The sequence below is a fragment of the Maylandia zebra genome, linkage group LG23, assembly GCF_041146795.1.
Source record: "Maylandia zebra isolate NMK-2024a linkage group LG23, Mzebra_GT3a, whole genome shotgun sequence".
Lineage (NCBI taxonomy): Eukaryota > Metazoa > Chordata > Actinopteri > Cichliformes > Cichlidae > Maylandia > Maylandia zebra.
In genome coordinates this window covers 42,376,182-42,389,500 of record NC_135188.1, presented here as the reverse complement: position 1 = coordinate 42,389,500, position 13,319 = coordinate 42,376,182, and the positions used below count along the sequence as shown (strand labels likewise).

At 41.2% G+C, this 13,319-nt stretch overlaps 1 protein-coding gene across 2 annotated transcripts in view; it reads left to right on the top strand.

The window, feature by feature from the left end:
- The first annotated feature begins 4,384 nt into the window (after nucleotides 1-4,384).
- The window catches only part of LOC101466238 (voltage-gated delayed rectifier potassium channel KCNH8), a 47,224-nt gene continuing 38,289 nt past the window's right edge, over nucleotides 4,385-13,319 (top strand). Inside the window, exon 1 of one of the 2 annotated variants that reach the window (XM_076879807.1) lies at nucleotides 4,385-4,738. In XM_076879807.1, the coding sequence (XP_076735922.1) occupies nucleotides 4,663-4,738 (76 nt within the window). In that variant the 5' untranslated portion in view covers nucleotides 4,385-4,662. The remainder of the gene's footprint in view (nucleotides 4,739-13,319) is intronic. The other variant, XM_076879808.1, reaches the window with a different exon arrangement.

Below are 13,319 nucleotides of genomic sequence, written 5' to 3'. Positions count from 1 at the left end.
GCTGCAGTCTTTTCAGTAGGAGGCTCCTTCACTTCTGCTGTAAACTTGCTCTGATATAGAAATTCTTTCCAACCCACTACAGCTAAAATGTATAATGACTTCCCACTGTGCAGGGAGAGGAAGCACAAACCACACTCTACTTCTGATTTGCACACTCTATCTATCCATATCCATCCATCTATCGGATGCTGGGATGTTTACCAGTGAACCTTCATTTTGTCTTCGTTCACTTGTATTGATCAAAAGGTTAATATCTCATAGAGCAGGGGTGGGCAACTCCAGGCCTCGAGGGCCGGTGTCCCTGCAGGTTTTAGATGTGTCCTCGAACCAACACAGCTGATTTAAATGGCTAAATTAGCTCCTCAACATGTCCTGAAGTTCTCCAGAGGCCTGGTAACAAACTAATCATGTGATTCAGGTGTGTTGACCCAAGGTGAGATCTAAAACCTGCAGGACACCGGCCCTCGAGGCCTGGAATTGCCCACCCCTGTCATAGAAGCATCACCATTCAGTCTTTCCACCTAACACATCCTCATTATCCTGGATACTGTTCAGATCTCAGCGGTGGGTTGGAAAAAACCCACCGCTCGGTTTATTATCTTGACTCGAGGGCGTCTGGAGGGTGAGTTTTCATAATATTGGCCAAAACTCAAAACTGTCCACTTCACCAAGGCTGACTTTATGAAGTTGTATCTGACTTAAGCCATAGCTGTGAATTTCAAATCAGTGATATTACTTAAGGGATGTTGGGGATAGTATCATTATTAGATGGCGTATCAAACCTCATCATCTCGTGGATATCTAACTAAACTTTGGCTGCAATTGAGTACAAGACAAAATAAGTCGGTCATAAGCGAATCAAGACCAGGGCAGGAGGCTCACTCGCTCACGCTCACACTGCCTCGATGATGCAAAGCTGGAAAACAGGTGCGATCTTTGCACTGGACGTGGTCTTTGCTGTGTTTTGTGAATGCACAGTTTGACAAAACCACCAAAACAAAATCCAGCAGTAACATAGCCATGTATAATTTATTACACGAGAGGTGCTGTTTAGACTGGAGCAGATCTCACTAAACCAAGCACTGCTGCCAAACAGATAACATACCGCAGTGCAGACTCGCACTGTACATTCAGATTTCTCTTACAAGCTGGGACCTCAGAGAGCTCACAGCGAGTTTCTTGTGGGCCGTTACACTTGAGAACATTCTTAACCCACCTGTTCTGCACAGAATCAGACTCGCTCACAAGCTGTTAACCAGCTGGTAAACCACTGAACAGCTGTTCTGTTGTACGGATTTTGTTGCTGCTTCTGATTTGATACTCTACACGCTTTCATATTTTCAGACTTCACGGGAGCTTCCTCCGAATCTGGAAACAAGCAAATCATTGCTACGAATTTAGTCCTGATCATCACCCTTAAGTCATCCAGACAACTGATCTCTGTGTGGTACAATATCCTTTTTTTCTTCTTCTTTTCTTTTAATTAAAATCCCTTTGATTGTGATAAGAAACACACCATTGCAAGTGAAGAGCTGACTTTTGACCTAGAGAATAGTTCAGATTTTCCTGTAGATGGCACCCTTGCCTTACTTACACCACTGATGGTCAGGTTTTCAGTGTTTGTGAATGGGGCTGTAATGTTACAGTGTGCTTGTGGTTTATACTCCCAATATCATAACCAGAGTGAAGGAGTCCATTTTGGTTCGAACCAGCTCCCAGTCAATTTTCCCCACCACTGCATCCCCTCCCTCCCCTCAGCCCTCTTCTCTGCACCCCCTCCTCTTTGATTGACAGGTCTCTGCTGCAGCAGTTCAGAGAGGAGCTCCCCTCTTCTCTCGAGATGCCGTTATCTTGTCTAACAGTAACTTCTAAGCCTATTTTAGTCTTTGCAGCAATTCCAGACAGCCGCAGGTGTGGATGATTTAATTTAGCCTTGTTTTATCTGCAGACCACACTCGCCAGGGCTTCCTGTATTGAATCTACCTCGTTAAAAGCCGCTGCGCTGTGTAACATGTGCTTGGGATTCAACGTCAACCCAACTGAATTGAAATCTCTTGCTAAGAAATACTGAGGTCTAGAATACTTATATACATAGGTATGTTTGTATGTTTTCATGTGTGCTGTGCAAAGCATTTGCAGTGAATTTCTCTAAAGGGTATTAGAGTAGAGGCATACTTACTTTGCAGTTCCAGGAGCGTTAAGACCTTTGGGGGTCCCGATGCAGACAAAGTGCAATAAGTGTGAAAACGTTGGAGCTTTGCTTGTCTCTGACATTTCAGGATATTTGAGTCTTTCTCTGTAAGATCTCCTTAAAAGAGAAGCCAGGGAGACTCTAGCTGCAAGCCAGCTGCAGTCTGATGAGACTGCACCCAAAGGGCAGGATGTGCAGAACGAAGGCCTTGAAAGTAGAATTTTAATATGCAAAACAAATATTTTAAAAAAAATGCTGCAGGTTTTCAGCTTGGGGTCAGGACCATGCTGTCTTCAGTCTGTGGGATGGTGCATGTTGCTTAAAACCAGAATAGCAAAGATGCGTATGTAAAGTGTCTTACATTTAATTTAATTTCAGTTATATCATAAGAAAACATTAGTTAAAGAGGAACACGAGTACCATCATGGTCCTACAGGGCAGGCTTATAGAATGTTTAAAATTAAACCATTTGTATGTACCGAATAGATGTGGTGTAAGAAACACCATCGTCTGTGCTACATCATAACTGTTTCACACCTTAGGCCACTAAGAAAAGCCCAAGTGCAGAAGATGGGATTTCTGAGCTTAGAAGTCCCACTCTTGGACAGTGTTTAACATCTTTAATCTGTTCTTCGGGCCAAACCACTTTCTACTGACTGACCAAAAGTGTGTCCTAACTGTGTGGCAGCAATAAATAAAAGATGCAGAACTTCAGTGACATCATCCCTTTTCTCTAGTTTTGCAGTGTTGCAGTGGGACATCAGCTTTAACCACATTTAAGAGATGGTTGGGTAGAGCCTCTTTTAAAGCTTTAAACTCTAACAACTTTCAGACATGTCATTTTTTTTAAAGGCCATTAAAGCTAACTTGTGTTGGCAGTGTTTAGTATTGGTTTTGGTTTTCAACCACATTTCCAATCCCAAGCACTTCAACATAAGGAAAACCTGTCACATCAGCAAATGCAGAGGGTGGGCCTCCATCCACATCCTGGCACTATCTGCACCATCCCAGCTAATGTCGAACGAAAAGAGGGCTGCACTCTGGATGTGCTGCCACTCACAGCGCTGACATATAGACTGGGATCCATTAAGACTCACAGAACCAGGGTGTAAGTGGCAGTCTAATCTTTTGACTGATGGAGAAAACTAGCCCAGTGACAGGAAGCCTGCACAGAGAGAAAATGCAAATGCCACATAATGTCATCATCTCATTTGGCAAACCACATCTGTATCACACTGCATATTATTTGATATGTTTATATTAGAAAAATGCATAAAAAACAGTATTATTATTACGCTCACTTTCAGCTCCATATTCTGGACTGTACCAGATTAAGCTTGTATCATTCACAGTTCAGTTCATCCTCTGTCTGAAAACAAACTATTTTGACTTCCTTTTCACTCACTTAAGCCAGCTGTTTTCTGATTGGCTGCCCCTTGCAAACAAAAGATGTGAACAGTAGATGGGTGGGACTTTGTGCTCACAGCTAAAGCTGCTGCATGAAATGACCATATTAGGTATATCTCCTCCCTTCCATGTCAACAACCAACCAAATAAACAAACAACTAGCAAACCAAACATAATAGACCTCATGCCATGTTTAACCTTAGCATCTATTATTGTAAAAGTATGCAAATGACAGAAAATACGGAGAAGTATAATGTGTTCCCACTGATCTAACTGCACACATAAGCACATGGCTTTTGTATATTTGAGTGGATTGTGGATTCTAATATATATAATCATACTGATGGGAGTTTTTAACAGTTTTCGTGTCCATCCTGACTAAATTATTCATTTGTTCTTTGAGTGACAAATGTTGCAGCTTCAAGTGTGAAACGTGGCAGACAATGCTGGTAATAGTTAATCACGCAGTGTAAACAGTAAGGACAATATGACACTTTAATTTACCAGCTTTAAATAGACACTCCATCAGAACATCAAAGCAGGGAAGGTGAAGACAGATTGATAGAATTTCAAAGACAGGAGGTAAAGGGAGGGGTGCGATGGTAGAGGGGCAAAAATTGGGTGAAAAAAAGAAAACTGTGAGTGGAAATGGTCATTTAGCCTGAGAGGAGAGTGTCTGGAAAGGAATAAAGTGTTTGTGTTAGAGAGGCAGAGAGAAAGAGCGAGCGGGAAGGGGAGGAGGAAAGAGGGATGGCTATGCAGTACATCCGTGCGTAAATGTGACCATCCGCGCCGTGGTCCTTCCATCCCCCCTTCATCCCTCCGTCCTCACCCCTGTAGCCTCCAGCGGCTCCTCTCTCCTCCTATAAGCCCGGATCACCTGCTCGGTGGTCGGTGGTCAGCTTTGGACCGTGGAGTCCCGGGTTTCTCGGCTCGGCGCCCTCCTCCAGGGGTTAGGAGGAGCGCCGGGGGCATCCTCGAGGTTTCTGCCGGGCTTCGTGTCAACCGCCAGCGAGAGCCATGGCTCAGAGCGCCGGGAAAGACGAGGCTCGACCCGCTCCCGGATGCCCGTGATGCGGGGTCTGATCGCGCCACAGAACACCTTTTTGGATACTATCGCCACTCGTTTTGATGGCACCCGTGAGTACATGTCTTCCCCGAAGCCTCTAAATTTTATTGTGCGCAATGGACATTTACAGCACTTTATATATCACTGACTTATTTACTTACTCGGATCTATGAAAACATTTTTTAAAATAAAAGATTAAAATATCCAAACTGTACAGAGTGCTCCTCCGGGGACATGCAAAGTGCTTGATGGAGATCTAGGACACTTGAAGCTTGCCGATTCTTTAATGAATGAGTAATGATGAATGAAACAAAGCCCAGACTATTGTTTAACATATGAAAAATTCATCAAGCGCCTACCTGAGACGCCAGCATATAGAGATAATTTTGCATAGGCTACTTGATAATTCAGACTTGGCCAAAGGAGTTTAATGCACTGAGTACATGGCTCTTATTGTAAGTTTACAATGCATTAAAACCCAAATTAGTCGTATTGGATCATAGCTTTCCCGGTGCCAATTTATTATTACATCACTGTATCCATGATAAGTTGAGCTTTACAGCACTGATTCCTCATATAACACACCAGAGTTTCTATGTCTAATAGATATAGATAATGTGTTGTAAGTACTTGAAAGGTTGTATCTGATACATGTCAGTCTGCTCAAAATGCTTCAGTTTACCATGCCACACCCTTTATCAGTCATCTCATTCAAGCACGGTTGAATTAACTTGCTAATGGACTCCAGGCAGCACAGTGGTGCTGCGCAGTCAGCCGGCCTTTCTGTGTGCAGTTTGGATTGTTCCGGCTTCCTCCCACAGTCCACAGACCATGCTTGGGGATTCTAAATTGGCTGTTGATGTAAGAGTGTGTGGTTGTCTGTCTCTCTGTGTTAGCTCCCTGATGGACTGGCGACCTGTCCAGGGTGTGCCCTGCCTTGGGCCCTATGATAGCTGGGATAATCTTCATGATCCCAACTTGGATAAGCGGTTAAGAAAATGGACGGATGGAGCCCAGAGGGGCAAAAAACATGCTGTCAAACCCCGATTAACGTCCTGGTCCTTCCACTCTCAGTGCAATGTTTTTATCTTTTCTCAGCTAGCTTGTTGTGTTGTTATTGTTGTTGTTGTTTTTAAAATTTATGAGTGTATAACCTAATTATGAAGGTCTTGGAAATCAGGACTTGATTTAAAATCCTTCTTACATTTGCCAAGGAGGTTATGTGACTGGCCCGGCTTGTTTGTTTGTAAACAGGATCACTTAAAAAGTTGCACATGGATTGGCATGAAAACTTTTTAGCAGAGATGAGGCTTAGCCCAACTCACAAGTGATTAAAGTTTGGAGTCAATCCTGATCTAGAGCTGGGACTTTTTGGAACAGTTTCGACATGTTATGTCACAAATAAACTTGAAATGTGAAATCATATCCTTCTGGATCTGGGACCTGTGGAGGGAATTTTCAATCTTGATGGACATATTGAGTCCAACCAACAGTCCATTTTCCTCTCTTTATCTTATTCAGATTCACAAGGGTTGGAGCCTATCCAGTAGTTATAGGGTGAAAGGACCTGGACAGGCAGCCAGTGTATTGCCCAGCTAATGCTTTTTTTTTTTGTTCATACTGGAGATTTTGGCCATCTCGAGTTTTTGCCTCTCGAAATGAGCCTTGACATCTTGCTCTGCGAGAAAAACATTTCAAATTGTTAGATCAGCTATAAAAGTCACCATAGATCTATTCATAAAGTAATGGTGCCACCTGAACTCATTCAAAATGCTCTGACATGCGATTTTCCTTTAAACTAAACATCTTCAGAGTAACACTGTTTTAAAAGAAAATAAGCACATTCAGTCAGAGTGTTTTACTGGGACTGTCAAACCAATTAAAACCCAGCCTTTTATTATTATTCACCTGTTCTCACATTCACTGCAAAATTGCTGCACTGTGCATTAGGCTCACAAATATTGCTGTCAATCAGCACATACAGTTGCTTAAGAGAGTTACATAACACAGACCTGAAGGTGTAAATTAAAAGCCTGGACTGAGAGCCGATGCACTGTAACCGCAAGATCTGTTTTCTGAGCTCTAAGTTGAATAAATACACAAAATAAATGTCATTTGTGTCGATTTTTGTTTCCTGCTGCAAAGTGCTACGGAAAACTCAAAAGTCTAATAATATTCAGTATGCAGTGTTTTCTGCGAGGCCCGTGCAGTTGAAGTCTCATGAGATAGCACTGATTCAATTAGATATTTTTTTTCATTTTGTGTCAACAGCAATCAGTTCAACTCTAAAGTGAGAGCAGAGCAGATTGTTTCTGATCACTTCTTCCAGTCGCCCGGCGGTCCCAGTGCGCAGGCTGGCAGGAGGAAATCCATTAGACACACTGTTTGAGTAAGCAGGGATTTCACCCACTTCATTAAGACTTGAGGAGTTGTCCACCTGCTTTTCTTATCAAAAGAAATATAAAGCTTACCCTTCATTAGGAACTGGCCCTGGATTTCAAAATTATTTAACCCAGCTAACAAGAAAGGGTATGCATCTGTGCTTTCTGCAGAATTAAAGTTTGGATCATCCAGGAATCAGAAGGTCCGAGGCAGCAGCTTTAGTACCCATCAAAAAGATGCCACAGGGGGACAGAGTCCACAGAGCACCAGGAAAGCTTCCATTAGCCCTCCAGCATGTATCACCACAGACCTAAAGAGCTAGTCTGCTGTTCGCCGTTCATTTCTGGTGTTTGGTGGACAGTCTGAGACTCTAGGACATAAACCACAGGCTGCCTCCACATGTAACCATCACATGAAAGCATGCAGTGTCTCCTGGTGTTTCATCAGGAGGAGGGATCCAAAAGGCCAAACAAAATGTACTCAATAGGTACATATTCATTTTATACCAAGGACATTTTCCTTAATGATTATTTGAATAAATAATCCTTTGATTTCATATATTTACTCAAATTATAGCAGGGGTGGACAGTGTGCCATGCCTTTCTCTCCTCAGCTTAAAGTTTTTGCTTCTTTTTCAATATCAGTCTTGAAAAAATTCACTCTCACTTCCAAACTGATTCCATCTGATCTTGCATGCAAAACATTAGCAGTGATGATCAAAATTGCATACTTGCAATGATATTGGACATGTTTACTGGAAAAAAAGAATCCTAGGAACAACTTATGCAAGTACATTTTGAGGCGCTGTTATTGGCTGGAAACTGCTGTAAAACATATAAACATATCTGCTGTACTATTGCAGGAAAGGTTATTGGAAATTCAAATTTTTTTCCTTTAGTATTCCCTTCCTTATATACATAAGCTACTGTCTTGAGGTTTGGAGGAACAACACACACACAAATCAGTTTTGATACCACAGAAAGGAGCATTACAAATAGTGAACACTGACTATCATGAACCAACTGATGATTTATTTATACAGATTTATTCAACTCCCATGCTCTCGAGAGATTCTGCGTACTTTAATCCTGCACAAATAATGCATAAAGTAACAAAAAAGGAGGAAACTCCAGAGTTTGTTTAATATTAGAATCTGCGTGAAATAAGACGAGTGTGGCGTACATTCAAACACAAGCGGAAAAAACATTTACAACAAAAGTAAAATAAATATGTGTGTTGGTGCAGAAGTTAAACAGGAAATAACTGATGTAAAAAAATACTGTGTGTGATAATTCCACTTTTGACTTATCACATTTATCTATCCGTTCTTTGAGTTGCATATATTTAACACTGACTCGAACCAACCTAAAATGATGCTCCTTGCTACAAAAAGCTGATAATAAGAGCAGATCACAGTGACAGAATTTCAATAAGTGGCTTCAATGAGGCCTGATTAAACACGTGTAAGCATTAATCATAAACGGAATCAGCTACGGGGGATAAACGCGTGAATAGATTGGATGAATGTTGACTTTTGATAAGCAGAAGCTCTTCATGCTTGAACAGCCGCATGTGAATGATGTCTGGGATGATGGTAATGTTGACTTTCTCATTCATGAATTCCCCTCTGCTCCTAACCTTTAACAGGCCATTGGTAAAACCACAGAGGTGGAATTTTAAAGAGGGGCTTCTCCAACCATACAACAGTATAACTGTACAATGCTGTCAATGGGGGTGCTGTCAAGAAACTGTCAAAGGGTAGGAATTTAGAGACTTCGGTAACTTTGAGCGAACTTGTCCGTCTTTGTGAAGCTGCTTCAGATGTCAGTGATCTTCACACACTTCACTGGTTTTATTTGTCATTACCTATGCTCGGTGACAGAACAGGGGACCTGTTCTTTGTGACTCACAGTGACTCCTCAAATGCCCGTTACCAGCCGAGCAGAAGAGTATTTTTAGGTTGGATCGTCTTGTCTTTTTTTCATACAACATTAATGGAGCAAGACGAAGCAGGGAGACTCCAGGGAATTTCTTGATTTCCTTTCGTTCATTTTAGGAGAAAGCTTAAAATGCAAAATCAACTCTCTTTTAACCCAGAGATACCTCAGTCCACATCATGCATATTTAAACGTACAAAGTCAGCCGTTTAATAACAGTTTGATAGCAAATCTCGGAAAATGTTGAAGGTAGCTGTCAGCTTTGTGGCGACAGATTTTTAACAATTAGGCTTTTGTTCAACAGTATTTTTTAATTTCATGGTTTCTGACTTTAGAAAATGTAGTATAGACTCCTCATTCAGTCTTAACTTTTGGCTGGGAGTGAGTTCAGTATGTGTGATGCTCTGACGAAGGTCTGCTAGTTTGAAATAATGGACACTTTAACATACCCGGACAAGGTTGTTGGACCTTCTTTTGCCTTCAGATCTTTCTTAACTCTTTGAAGAACTAATTCAACAAGGTGCTAGAAGAACATACGCTGTGGCATTACCAACAATGCACAAGTGGTACTAAGGGGTCCCAGAAAATATCCTATGTACCGTTACACCACCAGCCTGAACCACTGGTACAAGGTGGGATTGCTTGTTGCTTTTATGTTGCTTAGGCTGAATTCTGACCCTATTGTTCAAATGTAGCAGCAGAACTCAAGCCTCATCAGATAAGATCTGTTGTTCAAATCTTTTATTGGCTTGTTTTGGTGAACCTGTGTGAATTGTAGCCTTAGTTTCTTAGCTGACAGAAGTGGCACCCAGTGTGGTCTTCTGCTGCTGTCCAGCTTCAACATTTTGTGCATTTAGAAATGCTCTTCTGCATACCTCATTATACTCTAGGTACACAGAAGAACGTTTGACTTACTGTTGCCTTCGTATTAGCTCTAAATAGTCTCTTAAATACCTGCTGACCTCTCAAAGCAACAAAACATTTTCATCCAGAGAGCTATGGCTCACGGGATATTTTCCCATCCCTACTCTGATGATCACTTTAAATGTCAGCAGGTTGTTTTGACCATGTATACACACCTAAACTGGGATTGGGTTGCTGCCATGTAACTGGCTGATTAGTTCAACAGGTAGTGACAGATGAGTGCATGTCTTGTAACAGCTTTAGATTTCTGTTTAAATAACTTGTAGGGAAAGGTTCAAACAAGTCACAGCAATTGTGGATGTAAATGAGGCCAACAACAGTCAGGAGCACTTTGCTTTTGGTTCTTAGCTTGGTGTAACTGCAGTATTTAAAGCTGGTCTGATTTCAGAATTTATAGAAGATTTATCAAAAATTTACAAAATCAAAATGTAAAAGTGCTTGGCAGACCGAGACAATTAACACAGTTATCCATGACACGTGCATTTTTAATTTATGGATGCCTCATTTTTTAAATATCACAGTTATCATCAATACATCATTATTGTGACACCTGAGGCTCGCAGCATGACCACGTTCTGAATAAATAACATCAGCTGAAAGGTCAACAGAGAGGCCAACAAAAGCTGCGGGAATATATGTAAATGTATGCGTCGGCTGTCAGCATCCAGACGATGTGTCAGATACAGATCAGATGTTAATAACAGGTGATATTTTAGGGGTACACTGCAGGTCACGCTGTTGATAAAAGACCAAAACCCAGATAGTAAAATAGTTCAGACTCAAAATGACACTTTAATGACTAACATTATAAAACCCACACACAAGTACTGCCCAATGACAGCAGGAAAACATTTTAACTGAGCAAATATGGAAGTCCCTTCACCAGAGCAGAGAACATTGAGCACATTTTGTCCAACTATCAACATATGTAAGAATTAAGTGTTTGCTTTGCATTAATGTTGGCCATGCAGTAGCTTTGAGTTAGCTCACACATCTGCTTGCTTTGCGTTACTGGAGCTTCGTCATACGTAAAGCTGTGGGCTAAATAGTTTTGAAGGTGAAAAGAAGATGAAGATGAAAACGTGTTTTCAGTTACAGTCGAGGAAACGCGTCAGAGAGCAGCTTTAACGACTGCTATCGTCCAGCTGTCAGTGCTCGTGTCTTTATTTGCTTGTTCCCTTTTCATTTCATTGGCTCTCGCACAGACAAATTCAGCTATAAATGGAAGCCAGATTAAACGCATATTAATAATTTTGGTTAACAGTGTGTCTACAGTTTCTGCACTTGATGCTTCAAAATTATCAGTATTTCAAAAGTGACTTCAGCAAACATGTTGTGCTGTGTGCTGGGTTGTGATTGGCTAAATGTCAGTTGCACAAAAAAAAAGGTGTTACTATATGAGGCAAAGTCACACACGATACTTAAATTATATGAGAAAACATTTAAAAGGGTAAAAAGGAGAGATTGTTTTATATTCTTATATAATATTAGAACTATAATAATTATGGTTCAGTAGACGCCTCCAAACGGGTGCTGCAAACAAACATGTAATGTTTGCGGCCTGTGTGCGTGTGTTAGGCTTACATTGTGCGTGAATGTGCTGTGGCAGGCTGTCGCTGTCAGTGTTATCAGTAGCAGGGTTTATCGGGGTTCCCTAAGCCGCTGAGGGGCTGAGTCTGAGCGGTTTTGTTGTGCAGTTCACACGTTATTACACCTGGATTGTGGTGGGGATGTGACAGGCCTGCCTAGCGCCTGGGGAATGAGCAGAAAATAAAACAAAAACAGAATACTATCACGGCATAAGGCCAAAAGGAAAATGGAGGGGCACAGGAAACCGTTTCCTCTGTAAGCAGATCACGTCTCTGAGGGAAAGTGTCCATGTAACTATGAGGCCGACCGCCGCATGTGTGTGTAATGAGCTCTGTAACCTTGCACACAGTGCAGAAGCAGAAAGCATCGCACGTTTAGGTGCAAAGATGTGATTCAGCATTTGCAGGAAACTCTTTCTACTCCATTCTTTTATGTTTTCATGAGATTAAAAGTGCAAAGAGGCTCAGTGATATTTTGGTTTTGTGCAACTACTCTTTTGCTTTGTATTAACAGCGCAAAAATATATCTATTCCCAGTATTTCAAAAAAATGACGAGTACAGCGTGGGGTAAAATTGTCCGCAAGCATTCTGTACATTTGGTGAGGGTGTATTTCCATGGCTTGGATTAAGCTCTTTTGTTCCCATTAAGGAGAAGTCTGAATGCTGGTTCCTTGGCTCGGTAACAACCAAGCTAATCACAGCTTTGGATGTGGGATTAAGAATGTGGATGTCATCTTCTAGAAAATGACTGCATCCATAACAACGAGAGACAGAAAAATGCTTACAAAAAAATCAAGAACCAAGGCTGAAGATAATGTGCTGTCAGGGTTCTCAAAGAAATAACGCTTGAATTAATACATTGTTTTCTTTGTTAAAATGCTCCACGGGTTCCCTGTGGAGTTTTTGACCGAGTAGTAGTGCTTTGGAGGAATGCTTTTATGAACATGTTACTTACTCTAGGTTGTGTATAAAAGATGGATAAAGCCACCATCATGTCACTTATCAAATTTAGCTTTTTGGTTACATTTTTTTGTTTGTTTGTTTAGTTTGTGTTTAGAGCCATTAGTGAGCAAATTTGGAAGAGAAGGTAGAGTTATCAGCTAATGCTAGCAAGCTTGCTATGTTAGCAAGGTGTATCTTTATGCTTTTAGCATGGAAGACTATGGAAACTAACTTATTTTGAAGCTCAGTCACACTAGAGTAAAATAAGACAGCAAACTGCTGTAACAAGGAAAGATTAGTGGCTGCCCATATGATCAGCTGACTGGGCTGAATTTAGTTTTGCTACTTTTTAGCCGTTGGAGGTCAAATGTAAGTAGTTGCACAACTAGTTGGCTACCCAGAGATTCAGTGTGCAACACCCTAAACTTCTGGGTGAAGACTTTCAATCACAAGTTTGACTCTGCAATCCAACTGATTGCAGTCTCACAAATACTTTCCATCCAGTTGATAAATGCAGAGAGACTGCCAACACCACATAATGGTGGCTATATCCATCTTTTATATAAAACCTAGAATAAACAACACATTCATTAAAGCATTACTCAAGCACAGTTTGTCTGTGATGCATCTCTTTGCAATAGATGACTCGACTCAGCTAGTTGCCAACTTGTTGCATTCTGGTTATTCCTATATAAACGCAGGGTTGCAAAGTGATTTGGTCATTTTGCAGCAGCTACCTCACTATTTGTGGATGACTTTCTTAATTTCTGTTTTAAATCTATGAGGTTCTGGCTGGACTGGGAATGGAAGTTAGTTAATGTGAATCATAGACAGCAGCAGATTGTTGCTGACTTTTCACAGTTAACTGCTGCATTAT